Source organism: Asterias amurensis, chromosome 9 (genome assembly GCF_032118995.1).
Source record: "Asterias amurensis chromosome 9, ASM3211899v1".
Classification (NCBI taxonomy): domain Eukaryota; kingdom Metazoa; phylum Echinodermata; class Asteroidea; order Forcipulatida; family Asteriidae; genus Asterias; species Asterias amurensis.
In genome coordinates this window covers 7,740,699-7,762,174 of record NC_092656.1, presented here as the reverse complement: position 1 = coordinate 7,762,174, position 21,476 = coordinate 7,740,699, and the positions used below count along the sequence as shown (strand labels likewise).

Genomic DNA, 21,476 nt, shown 5'->3' with positions numbered 1-21,476 from the left:
TTTTTCTTTTAGTTGTGTGATTTTTTTGTAAATTTTGACAATTTTTGAGTCTTACTGAGGAATGACAGCCTCCCCCCGCCCCTCCCTCCACCCCGCCGCATACCTAAATGCCATAATGAGTGATGAATGAAGCAAATAAACAACACCCCAAACGTGATTAGATTGAGTTTAGCGAAGCGCCCTCAATAACACAAATCTCATTACGGACGTCAGGTCGGCATCGTAATCGGATAGAACGCCGTCCCTCAACGGTCAAAGGTTGTCCATGGCTAATAATAGTCTCGTCCCTGCTAATTCGTGAAAATAATCTTCAATACAACAACGCAGGGCTGTGTGGGAATGGCATCCATGGGTTCGCATGACTCCGGGGAGGTGTTTACAAACTAGAGCAGTGTTTTAAAAGGTAAGATATCAGTTTGCCATCAAAAGCAAAATTAGTTGTCATTTTACTACCCGGCTGTATGCAAGATTCCCGTATTATCATGTCAATGGTGTTGTGTATGTGTTTGTACATACAGAGCCAAATTGCAGTGTAATGGGACCTTTTATGCAGACTTTCCATGCACTTGCTAGCTCGCTTGCATGACAGTACACCCGGGGATTATTGTGTGTATTGACAGTCTGCACTTCTATAGACCAGCATTATGTTTTGATGCTTTATGCACCTGTTTTCTGCACATCGTTTGCAGTGTGATCACCTGGGCACTATAGTTCAGTTCCAAGGGTCTGATTGTATAAATTGATTACCTTCAATTTATTCACAGAGTGTCTGTATTTGTCACTGTACTTGTGGGTTTAACTCTATAGAAAGTGCAATTTATTCAGGCATAATGGTTCACCGCGTCCAACCTTTGGAGCAATGGTCCAACACTACACGTTTATGATTGTAAACAAGTGTTCATGTATATACTGTATTGTTTTGATCAGGTAACAAACCCGCACAAGTGAAATTGACTGCATGGATACCCCCCCCCCCCCCCCATAAAAAAAATAAATAAATAAATAAATAAAAAAAATTAAAAAATAGTGCATTATTTTTAATAGGGCTTATTTGTTCTCTTCTTCAGTCAGTCCAACATCTATACACGTATTTCTCTCATGGCATCCAAAGTTTGTTGTTTGTTTTGTTGTCTAGTTGCTTGTTTGTTTTGTCTGAAGGATGTTTGTTGTTTGTCTGTATATAGGCTGACTTCTGAAAGCATCGGCTCAAGCTGAAAGGGTACCGATCAACTCGGTCCTAAGCCAACTCGGTCCCAGTCAACTCGGTCCCAAGTCAACTCGGTCCCAAGTCAACTCGGTCCCAAGTCAACTCGGAGGGGGGGGGGGCGGGGAGGAGGGACCGCAATTAACCCAAGATTATTATTTGTATCTTGTAAAATGCGCTTTTGTCTATTATGATTTTTATTAAAGTAGTAGTTTTTGGATATTATTTGTTATTCTTATAAGTTAACTTGAAAGTTTTCTTTATAATTTAACCAAACATAAAATTATTTCTTTTCCAATTTCTTTAGTTTTTAATAATTATTATGTAGTTCGTACTGATTTTATATTAATTAATTTTAAATGTAACTTACTTGAAAAGAAATCAAAGAGGATTCAATTATTAATGTTTGTCAATTAATGAATTGTTGAGAGCCATGATACAGAAAACAATACTCTGGTTGAAATAAAAGCAAAGAGACATTTGAAGACATTTTTTTGGGCCAACACAATCGGTAATTTTCAATTCAAAGAAAACATACAATTACTTCCCGTCAACCATACGGACCGAGTTGACTTGGACCGAGTTGACTCATAAGAATCTTAAAGCCACATACTCTCATTATTTGGGTTTCCCCCTTCAATATTTTGTGCTTATTATTTTGCTTAAATCTACGTTATATTTTGTGTATGTAGAGAGGGAGGGTTGAGTTGAAATGAACATATTTATTTTTATATTTTTTTTATTCGGAAAATGCGATGACATGTTGTGAACATCTCTCTTCTAGGGACACAGTTGATGATGCTAAGAGTTCATCAATTTAGTAATTATTATAGAACTAGCCCGTGATAGATGTTAAGCAAGGAAAATAGTGCTAGCGCTAAAAGACTAACTAATTGCATTACAAACCACATGGAATTCCATAGCAAGCTGACAAAGTTTTGTTGATACGAAAGCTCGCGCAGTTGTTTTTAAATGTTATTAGTTCTTTAAGTGCTACCACTGTATATTCATATTGTTTCACATAAATGTATAGGAGAGAAATACATTCATAAAATAAACATTACATATACTATTGTCAATTGTCAAAGACCATGCAGTCTTCTCACTTGGTGTTTCTCAAGAGATGCATTAAATATCAAACCTGTGAAAATTTGAGCTCATTGTTGGTCGTCGAAGTTGCGAGATAATAATGGAAGAAAAAACACCCTTGTCACACGAAGTTGTTCGCTTTCAGATGCTTGATTTCGAGACCTCAAAATCTAATTCAGAGGTCTTGAAATCAAACTCGTGGAAGATTACTTTTTTTTTCGACAACTACGTTACTTCAGAGGGAGCCGTTTCTCACAATGTTTTACCCTATCAACAGCTCCCCATTACCCGTTACCAAGTAAGGTTTTATGTTAAAAACTATTAGGGATTTTACCAACAGTGTCCACTGCCTTTTAAAAAGAACTGTTTGAATCAGGACGACAACATTACAATTTAGAGAAGTTTTTGTGTATGCGTTTTCATTCTCAAAACAATTTCCCGTTCAGATTATTTACAGGACACACATCTTTCAAAACAAGTGATTCGTTTCACCGTGTTCGGCCTGTTCAGCAAAGAATGTTTATACACAAAGGTTTGACAGTTTGGGTATGTTTTGTAAAACCTGCTGTCATTAGAGTACAGAACCACGCCTTTAAAGCCATTGGACACTTCCGGAACAGAAAAAAAAAAAAAAAAAAAGTTCACAGATTTACAAATAACTTACAGGGTTTACAGAAGGTAATAGTGAAAGACTTCTCTTGAAATACTATTCAATGAAATGCTTTACTTTTTGAGAAAACATTAAAACAATATAAATTCTCGATATCGATAATTTCGGATTTATTTTAAACACATGTCATGACACGGCGAAACGTGCCGAAACAGGGGTGGGTTTTCCCGTTATTTTATCCCGACTCCGATGACCGATTGAGCCTAAATTTTCACAGGTTTGTTATTTTATATAAAAGTTGTGATACACGAAGTGTGGGCCTCGGACATTACTGTCTACCGAAAGTGTCCATTGGCTTTAAGCACCATTGACATATATTAGTTGGACGAATGCATACAATTTAAAGGGGGTGTTCACCTGAGGTAAAAAAAAGAGTAAAATATAACTGTTACAATAATTTTATTTGACATATATGATGGTATGGTAATCGCAGGTTATTTTGACGAATGTTTTAAGTTCAAAGGGGCCGGGGTTGTTTAGTTTTGAGATTATATCCCCTGAGGTTAAAAATCAATCGTACAATGAGTTATTTTAAAACATAAATGCTACAGTGATTTAGTTGAAGAAACCTCTAATGAAATCGAACTGACATATAAGTATATTGACAATAATGGAGAAGACCGCCATCGTAGGGCTCATAGCTTAGTTAGCAGAGCGTTAGTCTGTAGGTGGCAGGTTCAAGCCCCCTATGTGCTATGTGTGAAACCCGCAATTATAAAACAGCAGACAGTAACAGTTATGGAGTGGTTATTCAGTTCTTGACCTAAATGAAACTAAAGTTTCCATAATATTATGTAATTGATATCATATGTAATAAGAACACTGACTGACTTCTAAATGTAATTTGTGATAAATTGTGCCTGATCAAATCATGAAAATGTTGAGCTGTGCCAAACAGTCTAAATTTCATTCTTTTTAAACAAACCGCCTTGGTTGGCAAGTGGGGCCAAATGTTTCTAAAACACTTAATCGTGTATTTAAACAGATCTTTTAACCAAAATCACAAATTTGAAAAAATTAAAATGAAGTAAATTCAATTCAAATACCTCCCATAATTAGTTGATTTGTTTTCAAACAAAAACAAACACAATGTTTGAATCATTGTGTAACATTGTTGCACACAGTTTTGATCTGTTTTTGATTTGTATTCCTGGCTATCCAAAGTTTTTCAACCAGGGTTGCAAAAGAAAGGTCTATAATGCAAAATGAAAATGGCCTTTCCCTATCAAAGGGGGAATTACAGGCCAGAGAGATGATTACAAGTGCGTTCAAGCTTTTTTTTTTTTTTTTTTTTTTTTTTCCCACAACTTGTTTAACTGAATGCTGATCATGACACCAATGAACACGGCTCGCAATCAACTTAATTGAACAATATAATCTGAGCCTCAATGCTTGAAAAGGCGTCATCCCTTAAAGGGACTGGACACCTTTGATAATTGTCAAAGACAAGTATTCGCACTCGGTGTATTCCAACATTTGCATGCAACAAATCGGTGAAAGTTTTGGGCTCAATTGGCTATCAAAATCGCAAGAGAATAATGAAAAGAAAACACTTGTTACATAAATGTGTGTGCTTTCAGATGCCTAGGGCTTCGTGCCTGAAGTGTTCGAGTGAGAAATAACATCTTTCTCAAAATCTACATTACTTCAGAGGGAGCCGTTTCTCACAATGTTTCATTTCAACAGCTCTCCATTGTTCGTCACAAAATAAGTTGTTATGCTATTTTATTTAGTCATTACCAATAGTGTACAGTGCCTTTAAAACAAGAGAAGTCACCCAACTTTAAGATTTAACACCTATAGTCTTCTCTCCAGACGAAGACTCGCATAACCCGAAACCCCACACGTTCATGGTCTGCGACTGGGCTATGATAACTTTACACAGTGCCCTTGGTTAGCGCCTAAAGCCTTCTCAGGTATTCACCATTATAATAATTGAAGTTCGGTTCAATGGCAATAATCGTGTGCAGTTGAATGGTTCTTTGGTTATTGGGATATGTTTAGTATGAAACTGTACGTCATAGCCGTATGGATTAACTTCTAAAATTACAAAGTAATGTCTATATGGGTCCCTGTACTAAAATGTTTTGAATGAAATGCCCAAATATGATTAATTATTTTCCGTGTGAAATGACATGGCATAATGAATCTCTTGAAAATAATCATGCAGTCACTGTCATGTTTTTCCCCGACAATATTTAATTAACCAACAAAATGACTTCTATTAATTTTGAATTGATGTATTATTGAATGCTTTTTTTTGGTTTTTTGTTCTTAAGCAAAGCCGTATTAAGCTTAAAGCAAGCGAACCAAACTAAAAGTAAATACCCAATTTAAATAATAAAAGCGATAATGGAAACTAATATGCTTTAATTTAAGGTTAATCACTTAAAGGCAGTGGACACTATTGGTAACTACTCAAATTAATTATTAGCATAAAGCCTTACTTGGGGACGAGTATTGGGGAGAGGTTGATGGTCTAAAAAATTGCAAGAAACGGCTCCTTCTGAAGTGCCATAGTTTTCGAGGAAGAAGTAATTTTCCACGAATTTGATTTCGAGACCTCAGATTTAGAACTTGAGGTCTCGAAATCAACCATCTAAACGCACACAACTTCGTGTGACAAGGGTGTGTTCTTCTTTCATTATCTCGCAACTTTGATGACCGATTGAGCAAAAATTTTCACAGGTTGGTTATTTTATGCCTATGTTGAGATACACCAACTATGAAGGCTAGTCTTTGACAATTATTAATAGTGTCCACTGCCTTTAACTCAAAATTACATGAATTTCTTGAATTACTCAAATTGACAGGCATATCATTCATTAGTGAAGGAATAATTTAGTTATAAAGCGAAAACATTCCAAATAATATTGGTTGGTCAAAACTGGCAGCTGGATAGCACGAAGATCATCGATCAAATTCAACTTGCCGTCGATAATAACTCACAGTTTAGAGACAAACAAAAAATAAAAACATTGAGCAGAATTGGCCCCTCACAAAAACAAATCATCTTGCGTACAAGCCACACCATTGCTTACAAAACTCACATAAACAGGTAATGATATGTAAACCCACGTAAATACTGCATTGCCTTTAACTGTACACTATTATAATGCAAGCTATCTGCACAGCAGATGATAAACATTGGTGAGCCTATAGTCTCAACATAAGAGCAAGGATGAGTCTACCATGTGGATTATTCCACAAATGAAAGCTGATAGACGCATTAGTCTTTTGGAAACCATCGGATCGTACTCCTTAGTCTTGGCTCAGTGTGTACGGCCCTTTTCTAAACTACGACTTCGGCTTTTAATTCTGCTCAGGCTAGCTTGACAATTAATTTTGCGCGTGCTTTGCGTATCAGACGCGCTCACGGCTTCAGACGAGAGAACGGAGCCTCGAGCCGAATCCAAAGCCGAAGCCGTGGTTTCGAAAAGAGCTTATGTCACGAACACTCCTTGTCAACGGGTGGGTTTCCATGATATGTTCGTGACTGTACACAAAATGAGCGTCTTGGAACTAAGACTACATGTAACATCGTGCTGTATTTATTTGTTGTGTCATTCTGATGACTTGTTACCGTTGTACAACCATCTTTGTTTTTCTTCAATTCAAACCAATGGAACCAAACCGAGGCGGGAGTACAAATTAGTCTGGCGTCTTTTTGAGAAAGTGTCAATAAATACCATTATCATGGTGCAACCATCTTGATTTTTCCCCGTTGATATCAATGTAACCAAACCGAGGCTGGGAGAAAAACTAGTCTGGTTCCGTTTTGCAACATTATGATTAGCATTCATTATTGTTATCGATACGAGGAACATGACCATGATGAAGACAGCGTGATAAAGGTCTAGAGTGTGATTGCGTGTAGGGAATCTCACAATCATGGTTGCAATGTCAACGAGTCTTCACCGGAAAATTAGCTCTTTGGTTACAGTTTTGAGTAGGCGTTGAGTTTTTAGGTACCTTTGTTTTATCTCAGTCTGAAAGTGAAAGCTTATACTGACAATGAAGTTCATATTGGCCCTTTACTAATACTATTTTTTGTTCATCATATGAAAAACATCTGATTACGGTTGTTACAACGAAAATGTGTTAACATGCTGGAAATTGCGCATAGCTAACGCAATGAACAACGAAGTCCACATTTTTACAGTATTTGATGTATGGGGTTGATCACGCCAAACATGTGTGCGATTAATGTCAACTATACCCATTCCGTATTATACATTTAGAAGATATTTCATCTGTATACTTCACGTGTACGTTAGAAAGCAGTAATAACAATTAAAGGATTCGGGTATTTTTTCAAAATATCCACAGATTTACACTAAACTTACAGGGTTTGAAGATAATGATAGTGGAAAGCTTCCCTTCAAATATTACTAACTAAGGTTGTGTAGTTTTTGAGAAATGAGTAAAACAAGTCACAAAATAGTTTTGGTCTCATGAGACTAAAACTATTTAGCATGTAAAATCCCCTTAACCAGTTATGATATTATACCAAAACCATAGCATAACTGGTTAGCACGTTTTTACATGCTTTTACATGCTAAAACTGAGACGAAAATTATTACTTTTATTTATTTTTCAAAAACTACAGCACCTCAGTGAGTAAAATTTCAAGGGAAGCTTTCTACTATCATAATCTTCAAACTGTGTAAGTTTAATGTATATCTGTGGACATTGTGTTTTTTGTTAGGAAAAAGTACATATACCCTTTAAAGCATGGCCTATACACGCCCTTTCTTGGTTGTTAAGATAACTCTAACATCTATCAACTTAAAAATAGTCTCCCTTTATAGATTATTAAAATGCAAATATTTATTGCATTGGAACGAGTTGTATGTACAAATTATGACTATGACAGTGACCGGGATTTTTGGTCTCTTAAAATTTTGCCTATCTAATTTTCCATTTCGAACAAACTTCTGAGAATATACTTTTTGTTTGTAAAGGATGTTACACAAAAGCGATTTATGACTTTCCTTTTAGAAAACTGTGAGTATCACATAATGATGTGATAACACAACTAGTGATTTATAATCGATGAACTGATTGAAAGTAAAAGCTTTATCCCACACACAACTTTTCGCCAACGTGAGAAAGAGGTAATTTTCTCAGTCATTCAAATAAATTCACCCCTCCTATGCATCTGAAAGCACATACGTTTCTGCCTCAAGATTTTTTCTTTCATTAATCTCTTGCAACTTCGATGACCATAAATTGAGTCAAAATTCGTACAGATTTCCTTGTTATTTCCTGCACATGTTGAGATACACAAAGTGAGAAGTATTACCAAAGGTGTCCTAGTGCCTTTAACACACTTTCTTGACTGATATTACAGGATATCAGGAGTCACACGGTGAAGTTACGCAACATATTTAAAGACCCTTTCTCCTACTGTCCCCGGACATCGTTTTATGGCTGAATCGTTGTCTCCACCAGCCGGGCCACCGTACCGTTAGGACGGCATGATGGGCTGCGTCTCAATAACCAAACGGTGTCTCACCATACAGAGCGACCTGGTTCGTGGAATGCTGGCAGAGTTGGCAGGAACATTTATATTAGTGGTGAGTATTTAAACATTTTTTTGATCGGATGCATCACAGTAGGTACCTCATAACTGCAATAATGTCATAATACTGTGTTCACACAGTGACTCCACGCTTTGGTCACTATAGTGTTTCATTGACACCTACGGCCCTTTTCGAAACCACAATTTCGGCTCCAGAATCGGCTCAGGCTAGCTTGGCCCCGCAGTCTTTTGATAATATTATTGCGCGTGCTTTGCGTACGTACTCAAGGCTTCAGACGAGATAAATGCGCCTGAAGCCGAATCCAAAGCCGAAGCCGTGAATTCGTAAAGGGCCTATGTTTTCAGTGTGTTTTCACTCTGACTTTGAACTAGACTATGTGTTTTTTTTTTTGTGTTTTTTTGTGACTATAATTTTTGTTGATCGGATGGTATCACAGGAAGTACAACCTAACTGCAAGAATGTCTGACTGTTTTTACGCAGTGACTCCACGCTGTGATGGTCGCTATAGTATTTCACTGACAACAAATGTTTTTAATTCGGTTTGGTCATCACTGTGACTTTTGAACTATATTTGTGACAGTGCCATTGTCTCCGCATGAAAGTCAAGACACGATGTCATCTTAGGTCAAAGGGTCATCTTAAACGAGCTTGGTTTTTACACGGATGCCATGGGGGTCGTAGTTGCCCCTAGTCTTTGGCCTTGGTGCCTCTTAAAAAGCATCTGTTGGCGTTTAATCATCCTAATGGGGAAGAGCCCCCTTGCCAAAGGAAAGTGACCCGGCCCTCTTCAATCACAGTGCCATCTTCTTCGCAGTGTTCTGACAACATTGGCTATAATAAAGTTTGGTGGCTTAGGGCAAATTTTAGGCAAAACCGCGACACTTTGGATCAAATAAAAGAAGATAGCATGACGAGGAAACCCCAAGTCCACTTGGATCGAGTCTAATGGTAATATAAAAATGTTTTTGATTGGTTGGCTAGCAAGCGATTACTGCGTCAAGATGCGCGCTTGGTACCCACAGCGCCTCGCTAAAAACGTGGTTGGACATTGTTTCGCTCTTCTTCTGTTGTCTCAGCAAGTAACCGGCGTATGGTATTCAGCTGAAATTTGTATATTTGAATGTCACTGTTCGTTTGAATGTTGCCCATTAATATATTAGTAATGTTGACCAATCTATGTCTCAACCTTGACGTCACACTTACGTCTTGTTAATGTCACCACGAGTCCGATACCACTTGCTGGAGTTCAGCTCAAAACTACTTTTCAATGAGTGTCTATGCCGTTGAGTTGTTTCGTTATTTCGTTATTTTGCACCTTTTTTCTATTTAATATTTGCCCTTTTTTATCTCATAGTTATTTGTTGACGGCGGATTGGCCCAAGCTTTTGTAAGTGGTTGGACATCCGGTACACCTGTATCGACAGCCCTGACATCGGGGATGGGCGTGGCTTTTGGAATATACACGGGAGTGGGAGTCTCAGGTGAGTGTGATCGTGAATAATTTATTGTCTTGGTGAGAATAAAGATAACACCATTATTTTCGTGGAACTGTTTGACTTATTTCTTAAAATCTACAGCACCTCGGCTTGTTATATTACAAGGGAAGCTTTCTCCCATCATTATCTTCAAAATCTTCGTTGTTAAGATAACTCTAAAATCAACGTAAAAATAGTCTCCATTTTAATAGATTATTAAAACGCAAATATTTATTGCACATTGGAGCGACGCAAAAAATAAAACTATGACAGTGTCCTGGAGTTTCTCTCCAAAATGTTTTATTATCCCATAAACCATTATAAGGTTGTGTTTGTGTTTGTGTCCTTCATAAAGTAAACCCTTTAAGGTTGAACTTCAACGTTATATACTTCTTCACGTTTGGTTGAACTGATCGTCACACTGCAAAAAAACTGGGAAGAGTGATGGTTCTACAACAGCCGCCGTTAATGTCTCTCCGGAATACGAGCAAAGTGTACTGTTTGAAATCCCAACGGCTCTTTTCAGAGCCAATGATCTTCCTAATTAACATAAAATACACATGGTACATGCAGGTTTAGGTATTTCCTAACCAACAATAAACATAAATTAAATTTAAATTGATATGAAGAAAAAAAAGCTACAATTGGTGGCAGAAGGGTCTATAAAGGGTCACCGTGTCCAGTGGACTGCGTGACTTAATTTGCAATCACAGGGTCGTGGGTTCGATCCATACTAGGCTAACTATTGATTCTACAATTATTTCGGAATTCATTTCCACATATATTGCCCTACTGTCAAAAACACATTATTATATAATACATTATACCGAACAGAATAATTTAAGGCTTACATAATTCAAAGGAAAAGAACAGTATGGGGGCCGATTTGATAAGCAGAGGCCTGGAGACAAGATAACTTGATGACGCGTACGAATAGGAGCAAAACAAGTAACAAACAACAACAGCGCTTTTATTAAACTTATTTAACTATATCCCCTAGTGGAAGTTAGCCGAGTTCCTTTGACGGAAAGATTAACTTAAAAAAAAAAAAACGAAACATTCTTCTTTAGCCTTTTAACTGCACTACTTTAACCTTTTTAACTGTGTGTATTGTATGCAGGTGGCCACGTCAACCCGTCTATAACCATTGGCTTGGCTTCAGTTGGGAAGTTTCCCTGGAAGAGGGCGCCCCTGTGGATCGCTGCTCAGCTCGTTGGTGCATTCAGTGCGGCGTTTGTTGTTTTCGGAATATACTATCGTGAGTATCGTATGTATTGGGATAATTTGCGTATGTTTCGGTGACGGGTATAAAACATGCCCCCTTATTTTTCGGTTAAGACAAAACTTAGTCAGTTCCTTTGACTTGTTCTGTTGATAGATCGAGCACCCTCGACGTCAGGTTTCGGGTGATCCCATTATTCCAATGAGTGTCACATAACGTTGAAATTGACAAGTCACTCTCTTGTATTAAAGGAACACGTTGCCTTGGATCGGACGAGTTGGCAAAACAAAAGCGTTTGTAACCGTTTTTTATAAAATGCATATGGTTGGAAAGATGTTTTAAAAGTAGAATACAATGATCCACACAAGTTTGCCTCGAAATTGTGTGGTTTTCCTTCTACTGTGCGAACTAACATGGTCGGCCATTTATGGGAGTCAAAATTTTGACCCCCATAAATGGCCGACGTGTTAGTCGACGAGGTAAAAGGAAAACCACGCAATTTCGAGGCATGTTTGTGTGGATCATTGTATTCTACTTTTACAACATCTTTCTACCCATGTGTATTTTATAAAAAACGGTTACAAACGCTTTTCAAAGACCAACTCGACCGATCCAAGGCAACGTGTTCCTTTAAGTAGAGACTTGAGTGTGGTCCCTCTGGTCACACAGCAGCTATCGGTAGTTCACCTTCCGAATTTCACCCTATATATTGACAAAATAGGGAGACTGCCAACATAGAGCTATGATGTCCATTATCGAAATAGCAAAGCAGACATTCATTGTACAAACCTAGTTGAATATACAATGTCCAATGTCAAACTTACCTGTCCTCCTGTAGCGCCCTCTTTTGAATCAACTTACTCCCGCCCATGTTTCGTAATTAGAGCACAAACTGAGGGAGCACAAACTGGGGGACACAATTCCTGATGACACCAGCGCGGCGCTGTTTGAAATACTTGGCGACAAAAACTGAAATACTTGGCGACAAAAACTGCTATATTATTTTACGTCTTTTCGTCACTCAGCTGGAATCGACAATCTGGACGGAGGAAACCGGACGATGTTTGGTTCTACAGGAACGGCAGGTATCTTTTCCACATACCCTCAGCCGTACTTTGGTCTCTGGGTCGGACTAGCTGAACAAGTTAGTATACTCAAGTTTAGTGATTTTCTTTTTCATTATACAGAGCTGCAATGAACACAAACAAAAACAAACAAACAAGCAAACAAAAACACACATGAAATACCATTTGGTCAGATTTGTGGGTGATCCTTTTTGTGTGTTCACTGGTATTTGTCAGCAGGAAAACTGTTAACGGAGAACGCTTCATTTACTCTAAAAACAGTGTTTAGATGTTCAACACATTTTTAAGCACAAGTTTACCCACGTTTGTTACCATGTATTATAACCTTTAACATGTTGCGATTCTTTTGTGTGTTTGAATCATACAAACCGTGTGAGCAGGTGTCAAAATGATAAACATGTTTATCATTACACATGTTTAAACATTTGAACAAAATGTATTTACTGTTAACTTTGAACGCAGTTTTTACAGTGTATAGTGTTGGTCATTGGCGGGTTTGTTTAGTAGAAAAAGTCAACCCAGGTCAAATCTAGCCTGTTGACACTATGGCATCACCGAATATTTTACTATACTTACTCATTTATTTTTCAGATAATAAATACAGGTCTCTTGCTGCATTGTACATTGGTCTTTTTTGATGAGAAAAACGGCAAACCACCTAAAGGAATGGAACCCTTTTTCGTGGGTCTATCCGTCTCCATGATCTTACTGACGTGGGGTCACAACGCTGGTGCCCCTATGAATCCGGCCCGTGACTTCGCTGGTAGACTTCTCACCTGGGTGGTCGGTTATGGAAATCAAGTTTGGGTGTAAGTTACAACTTTCATTGACAATTTTGCTAAAATGGCGACTATCAGTGTCTGAACTTTTCTCAGCATTGGTGAGATTGCTTTGGTGCTTTTGGAGTATTGGTCTGAAACAGGAAAAACGTCAAAGAAACAAAATGGTCCGAAAAACTCGCGTTCCAAAACCGCCATTATTTTAACGAGCAAGTAGACTATCAACACAACTTTCCAGTGAGCCAGTATAATTGTCCACAGTGTCATTGCCAGATCGTATTATTTTAATATAAAAAAAAACTTTTTATACACAATTCTTATATTATTTTCAGCAATTGGTCGTCTCAAATCACGCGATCAACTCAGAGCAAAATGTTTGATTTATTGGATTCACTTGTACAACACATCGTAAGGGGATCCAAGATGATGTGGTGCTACCCGCAATCAACCATGCCATAAAGACATGAGTAAAAACACTCTCAGAACGGGTTCAACACTAGGGCAAAACTACTTTTAGAACGGGTTCTTTTCACATGCATCTCACAAAACAACTTTGCCTACGGCTTAAGACCCGTCCGGAGGACCAATCAATTGTGGTTAAGTGCCATGACTATGCCAATGTTTTTTAGAAGCTAGCCAAGCCCCTCCTTATCGTTTACCATCATCTAAACAAAAATCCTCTAAACAAAAATCCATAATTATTTTATTTGATTGCAAGTCGCAAGTCGCTGCTCGCTGCAGGCATCGTGTATAGCAGAACGGTTTCATGGATAGGGTCGAAGTAAATAAACATTAGTTTTAAAATAACTTTATCGAAACAAAAATGGGACAAAGTCGAATTACTTTATATTGATGGAGGAGCAGCAGAGGATTATAACAAAGCTGACATAATAGTTGCATAAAACTTTGTTTTGGGTGATCAATATGAAATAACAAGCCTGTGAACATGTGTGCTTATTTTTGTTCTGTAATAGTAGGGAGAATTTAGTGAAAAACCATGCCCAATTTTCAGCTTGTAGACATACATTGTCCTTGTTTAAATTTGGTTGCCCCAACCGAAATAAGTTTTTTTTAAAGGAGGTTTTAGTTACAGTTTTCTCGAGTATGACTTCAAGATAGAGGGAACTTTGTCTCAGATGAAAACAGAATTGTCCCAATATGAGTTTCATAATCAGACTGAAATAATTACCCTGAAGACAAACACAACATTCATCTCGAAACGTCGTCAGCAGCAGTCTCCTTTGTCGAACTCTCCTCCAAGAAGAGATTTGTCCCATGCTTATTTTGTACTGCACCAGTTTTGTTTGTTGTGAGCATACCAAATAGTTGTTCTCCTAAAGTTGGACCCATTTCCATCAATCAGGCCACGAGGACTTCACTGGTGGTGGATACCAACCTTTGTACCGCTACTCGGAGGCATATGTGGGGCTCACTTTTACGTCCTTTTCGTCGAGAGGCACCATCCGAAAGACACACACGGCGGGTACTACAGGGACAGACCGTCCATGGATGAATTCGGTAAGGATGATTCTTTGACTTTTTGTTCTTGCTGCCAAGCGGAAATACCATGTCATCAGCCCGAGATCCTTATCATTCACCGAGGCACACAGCAAACAAGCGCGAAGACTCATTCCGGTAGAAAACACGCCCAATAATTTGCTAGAGGTGCATCTCCTACACTATGGAATCCACTCCCTAATTGCATAAAACTTAGCTCCTCCCTAGAACAGTTTATAAGTCAAATTTGAAGACATATCTTTTTGTCAAATAACTTGTATTTTTCATTGCATGCATTTTTTAGTTATTTCTGTGTTTTCTGCAATTTGTTGTGTTCAATAACCCTGGTTTCACTTTTCACTTTTCAAAAGCGCTTTGGGTCGTCGTATTCAAAATATAAAAACTGTTTATTGTTATTATGCTAAGTGGCCTCATCTGTCCTATAAGGAGAAAAAACACGCATCAGAATCCCCTTTAACACTTGTGTTCCCGAGAATTCTGTCCGCCGGATATTCTGTCCCTTATACGGAAATTAACGTGGGCTGGATGAGGAGGAATCAGAAGAGGGCGCTATCAGAAGCAGTTTGTACACAGTTTCCCGTCTCGGGGGGGGGGGGGGGGGGGGCATAATCCCTTGTCACACACCGGTATAATACAGACAGCAGAGGAAAAGCATCACTTAGTGTTATAGGTGAATCGGAGTTTAGCTAATTAATATTATGTGAGATACTGTAAACTGTAAACTAATAATAATGTGTTAATGTTATGTTATGTTTATCCTCAACCAGCAGAAATGCAACCTGGAAATGCTCAGCAGACTATGAACTGTCTGAAACACCCTAGTCCAACCTACGATTATGAAAGTCATCACGTGACCGGCGACGAGAGTAACTGAGTGAGACACATTTTATTTGAAATAACAAAGAGGTTCGATGGTCAGATACGGTCTTGTTATAATACGGTATTGTTCTTAATTAACTTTTAGAAACATTTTTATCGCAATTTTTGTTTAATTTTCCCTTTAATACTTTTTAAGGAATAAATTATTGGGATATCAGTGAATCACAGACCCTTAATCTGGGTCTATGAACAAAATGTTAAATAGTGTTTAACAAGTAGTGGCCAAGTCGCAATAACAAAAACAGAACACCTTTTTGGCGTAATCGTGGCCAGATTTGAGTAAATAACAAAAACACTTTTATTTTTTTATTTTTTTTTTGCAATACAACTGCTTTAATAATAAGTTGGTTTACCCTATAAATACATGTGAATATTGATAAGCTGTTTACTTCGTGCTCTCTGCTGAGAATAGCATTAAGTACTCACCACACATAAATACGCAAGTATTTTTTAGGACTTGGCAATCAAAATTACCAAAAAATATATATAAATAAATTACCGCATAACAAAATGCCCGGATTTACCCGGTTGCAATTTTGTTTCTGAACCTTAGAATTATTGATATCTTCCAAAAAAATATTCCGATTTGTTTTTTTAAGGGTTCCCTTTTTTGAATCGATTTTTCAAAAAATCCCCATTGAAAAACACAACGACAGTGGCAATTTCGTAGTGCAAAAAAATAATAAAAATTAAACAAATAAAATGCCGCCCGGATGCTTTCAAAAAGCTACCTCGGGTCGACCCCGGGGACGCTACATACTCATCCGGGTGATGAGTCCATGACATCTCTCTAATTGAAGGCCAACTTCCCCCAGAATTCACACCAGTGGATCTTGGCGCAGCCGACCGGTGTCTCAAGGAAATCTCTTTCCGGAGACTTTGTCCAAATAAGGGAAGTTAAATTGGTGATTCAAAAGAGGGCGCTTTCGGGAAAACATTTTTGCAGTGTACACAGGTCGCCGAATGGAGAATACAAAATCTCCTGGCACGCTGAAACTAATCTTTTTGTGCAGTGAATCAGAGAATTTAGTATAAATCTCAATGTAAAACTGCATGGTAAAATTGTTGTTCCAACCCACCTTGATACTTAAAAGGCATCTGCGATAAAAACAACAACAACAGACGTTATGCTCAAGGAGTTTCCGGTTTAAGGGTGTAAATGTGTCTCAAATTTACTGGACATTTCCCCCGAATTACAAACGAAATGGTAGCTATTCTGAAGTTTTGCGTGGTGACGTCACTTACCCGGGTAAGCCTAAGTTAAAGTAACCTGCTGCCAAAAAACTGATAACTCTGGTCTGACCCGGGTGTATAGCCTTGATAATGTCGTAAAAACAATGAGACCAGTCCTGGGTCAACCCGGGGAGGCCAATCGAACGCACCCACGGAGTAAATCTGTTTTCTGCTTCGTCCGGGCATTGTAGAAAATCGCTGTGCGATTTTTTCTTTCGTTTTTGGCTTTTGCCATTATCCTTAGAATACACCCGTATACGCACCAATGTAAGCAAATAACTTACACATATAACATAAAAAATATTATAATATTCATTATCCCCGATGCAATACTACATGTCTTATACTAATCTACATTTTATGTAATCGTCGCTATTGTCATGGTCAGTGTCTGTCACTGAAATAAAGTTATACAGAAAGAGGTTTTATGACCTGGAAATTACTAGCAATAACTGAGGCTGCTTGGTTTGCTAAAATTAAATCGAACTTGTCAATTAAAACTTAAATATATTTTAAGGCATGTGTGCATGTAAATGTTATCTTCAACTTTCTAGAAATGTAATTAAAAACATTTACCTCACTAATTACTCAATATTGTTGTTCCATGTAATTTTAAAGTGAAAGGAGGTCGATCCAAAAAAATAATTGAATAATTTAAGTGTTTTAAGGAAGGTTTACCCTTAGTAAGGTTTTCATTTTGTTTTTAATCGTGATAAAATAATTTATCTGTTATAGCATTTTAAAGAAAAACTATAAGTTCAATCCAGTTTAGGTGTCACAATCTAAAACAAGAATCTCATTCAGTCTATATTGCTTCCCTTTTCTGATTTGTCTTTATCCAACTTTTATGCCACTTCCAAAAACCTCCCTCGCTGTTTGAATGCAATATTATTACAATGGTGTTTTAATGCTTCTTCCAATGTGAATTTCTACCTAAAATATTCAGTTTTTGATCGAGACACCCGATCATCCCACCTTAAAATTACGCATTTTGTTCGCAAAGTTTGACTAACACCAGGGCTTTGATTCCCCCTATTTTCACATTCAACGCATTCCCTGTAACTAAAATTCATATTATTACTTTACAAGAGGCTTAATATAAATGTACATAATATATTTAACTAACATAAACTAATTGTAAAATATTTACACAAAGTGAAAGAGGCTTAGTTGAGTTATGAGATTATGTCTAGCTAGTTTGGAGAGATGTTTAGCGATGGACATTGTAAACCTGTCTCCAGATCGAGTGCTAGTACATTTAAAGTAGCGGGAGAGTACGACTAATTTATGTTTTACTATATATTGTGTGTGATTTCTTACCTTGTGAAACGTTTTTGATACTGATTTTTTTTTTTTTTGGTTGAACTAACGTTGTCTTACGCTCTAAAATAACCTCTTAGGTTAGAATTGACCTAAAATGTGCCAATATTCCAATAAGCCATTGATCCACGGTTGGGGGCATGGTTGGCGTGTGTGAGTGCTCGCCTCTCACCAAGGTGTTCCTAGTTTTTAGGATACCCGGCCAGGGCTGTACTATGTTGGGTGAGTTGTGCGTTGGTTCTTATATGTCATGATAGTTTTCCAGACAATCCAGTTTTCCTCCCTCGAACACTTTTGATCTCTGGCTTGTGCTCCGTGGTCATAATGGGTTGATGTGGCTGGCTGCCAAAGGCGCCCTTGCATGCCTGCTTCCCGAACACGTTGTAGCCGCGTCATTCGCAATTTAGCTTTTCGCTGCGAGTAAGGATGATTAACCTCCTAAGTTATTACTAATATTAATATCATGCATCCATTTCCGGGTGAAGCTGATTCCGAGTCCGGGATCTGCCACAATTTTGCACAATCTTGGTCATTTTAGCACAGATTCCGGGTCACACTGACTCAAGAAGGGGCCAGGCCAAGCTAGACCCAGATCCTGGTAAATCCTGACCCTGCAGTTCTTGGAGTGTATACGTAATACAATGGAGGTGGACAGATATACATTCACTGTAGGTAGAGACCCTTCTTATTGATAGTGTCATACTTCTTCCAGCAACTATGTGGGACTGCCATGTAGGAATACTACCCGCATGAGAAACCAAAGCTATTATATCGTTGCGGTACCCGCGCTGCCAAAACATAGGATTCGAACTGCCTCTAGCTACCGGGCAACCTCGGTAGTCTAGTTGGTAAGGCACTGCCTTAGAATTGCAAGGGTCGTGGGTTCGAATCCCACCCGAGTAACATGCCTGTGATATTTTTTTTCACAGGACTCTGGAAAATACTGAGCATACAGTGCAAACACACATCGGTGTATGGGTAAAAACCAAAATTAATACAAAGCTGTGTAGCTGCGGAATAGAGGGAACACATTTTTTTCACTTGGTAGTTGGACGCAATTTCCAGTCCGAATCCCACACAACCCATTGGGCAGACTACTCTGACACCCTTCGTGCTTTTTTTTTTTTGTTTTTTTTACAAAAATTGGCTTCATACAGAGCCAGTTGTTGTCACAACTCACTAAATTTACAGCTCTCGAGAACAATGTCGTATAGCGCCAACCTGTGTTGAGTTTGGTAGCTCAAATTTGCGCAATTTAGTCACGTGTGCGTGTATGTTCTCCAGCAGCTGCCGAGAAACAGTGACGTCATACGCGAAGAGTCTAAAATTTTACGTCGATTTACGTAAAAGCATTGGTGCCAAACTTTATATTATGCAGTAATTTTTCCGGGTAAGGTTTTTCTAACCGTATTTTTTTACTGTTTTAATTTTACAGAGAGAGCACATTATGCTGCCATTGGTTAACAAACCGATGTATTATTACCGTAGACAAAATTATGTGAATTAAGCAATGTTCTCATAAATTCACAATGCGGGATTATTCTATGACATGAATGTGTGGTAAATCATTTGACTTGTGTCATGCTAAATACATTTCCATTTGGATACATTATATGTACGTATAAATATTACTCTTGTTAATACATATATTAATTTTTTTAGCAGTGTAAATAATTGTAAATTAGTACTTTAGTGCATGGAATAGTCATCGGATTATCGGTACACAATACTGCATTGCAATAAACTACAACGTAGCAGGCTTAGAGTTAATGCTGCATGTCTTCGTCGCATCAAATAGTTTCTGAAATAATTGTATTGCAATTGACCCGACCTTCCATTTTATGTCAAGTTTAACTTTATATTAACAACAACCTCGGATTGTGGGTGGTAAGGCTTAGATTATTATTGTACTACGTGGAAGTGATATATAGGTATGACTAATTTACGAAAAACAAGGCAGCCCTTTATATGCGTCTTATATTTAATTAAAGAGACACAGCACCACATCTTGGGTCGTATGGACCATGGGGTCTCTGTGATATTTGTGTACTGTTGTTAAAGGCACTGGACACTACTGGTTATTACTCAAAATGTTTTTTTTTTAAGCATACCAATTTACTTGGTAAGGAGCAATGGGGAGCTGTTGATAGTATAACACATTGAAGATGAGATGAGAAACAGCTCCCTCTAAAGTAAAGTAGGTTTTTTTTAGAAAGGGGTATAAGTTCTCACTCATATATTTAAATACTTAATCATGTCTGGTTGCTTTTATTTTGCATCTGAAAGCACACAATAATGTGTTCAAAAAGGATGAGCAGTTTGGTCAAAATTTGTACATATTTTTTATTGTGTATATTTGTTGGGGTTTGACAAGTAAGAATACTGGTCTTTGACAATTACAAAAGGTGTCCCAGTGTCATTTCATACATTTTTTGCCATCACTGAAATAGATCTCATCTCACTGCAGACCGAGTGTCTTTACTAAGATAACTGTGTCTGGAATGTGAATATTTAATCAGCTTTGAAACAAAACATTTAGTATACAGCACCAAAGAGCAGCTTCATTTATTTCTTGTTTGTTCTACGTTCCAATACAAATGTCTAAAAAAATATAATAATATAATAAGCAACTATAATATGTCTGCTCATTCGTTTTCTTTCGCACATGTCATTAATTTTCACTCATCATTATCATGTTTTACTTTTTTAATTCAATGTACTGATTTTTCATATTATGAAATTAAGAACTTAATATTATGGAATAATATAATAATAATATAGAAAATAATACTATAAATAAATAAATATACTATATGACATCTATAGTTCATCTCGCTTCATGTTGGTAGTAAAAACAAAGTTCACGTTTGTCAAGTAATGTTTTACTTGCGTTTTATTTTAAAATGCTGCTGGCTGTACTGTCGGGCTTTACCTTAAATATGCGATACAATTAATTCGATACAGGTGCTAACCTTATTATTATTTTTTAAAGTTTTACTTTTGATCTTTTTAATACAAATAATGGACCCTTTCTCTAATATTCTAACCCTATGTTATTCATACCGTAACGTTATTTTAACCCCAACTCTAGCTCTCTTACCCTGACCCTAACCATAGTCCTAACCCTAACACAACTCCAAGCCTTAAACGGACCCTTACCCTAATCCCAACCCCCAACCCTGACCCCAACCCTAACGTTAATTCTAACCTAGCCCAAATCCTAACAGTAACCCGGACCCTAACCCTCATCCTATAATCTTAATCTTAACCCTACCCCAGCTCTAACCCTTACCTGGCCCTAACACTAACCATAATCCTAATCCCATTATTCCTAACCCTAAACCTAACCATAACCATAACCCTAACTCTAGCTCTTACCTCGACCCTAGCCCTAAACCCTAACCCAAAACCTAACCCTAACCCTGTCAATATTTTTAGTTAACCTTTTATTTAATT

The 21,476-nt window shown here is 37.6% G+C and overlaps 1 protein-coding gene across 2 annotated transcripts; it reads left to right on the top strand.

The window, feature by feature from the left end:
- Positions 1-239: 239 nt before the first annotated feature.
- On the top strand, positions 240-20,734 carry LOC139942212 (aquaporin-9-like). 2 transcript variants are annotated; one of them, XM_071938989.1, is made up of 8 exons: positions 240-403; positions 8,317-8,542; positions 9,864-9,990; positions 11,105-11,242; positions 12,232-12,350; positions 12,883-13,100; positions 14,434-14,588; positions 15,359-20,734. In XM_071938989.1, the coding sequence occupies exons 2-8, from the start codon at positions 8,444-8,446 to the stop codon at positions 15,460-15,462; spliced, it is 960 nt and encodes a 319-aa protein (XP_071795090.1). In that variant the 5' UTR covers positions 240-403; positions 8,317-8,443; the 3' UTR covers positions 15,463-20,734. The 2 variants fall into 2 exon arrangements, with proteins under 2 accessions (XP_071795090.1, XP_071795089.1); XM_071938988.1 differs by having other exon boundaries at positions 15,356-20,734.
- The last annotated feature ends 742 nt before the right edge of the window (positions 20,735-21,476 follow it).

Coding starts and splice junctions, on each gene's coding strand:
- LOC139942212 (XM_071938988.1), top strand. CDS start 8,444: ATGATGGGCTGCGTCTCAATAACCAAACGGTGTCTCACCATACAGAGC. Junction 8,543..9,863: donor CAGGAACATTTATATTAGTG/GTGAGTATTTAA, acceptor TTTATCTCATAG/TTATTTGTTGACGGCGGATT. Junction 14,589..15,355: donor ACCGTCCATGGATGAATTCG/GTAAGGATGATT, acceptor ATCCTCAACCAG/CAGAAATGCAACCTGGAAAT.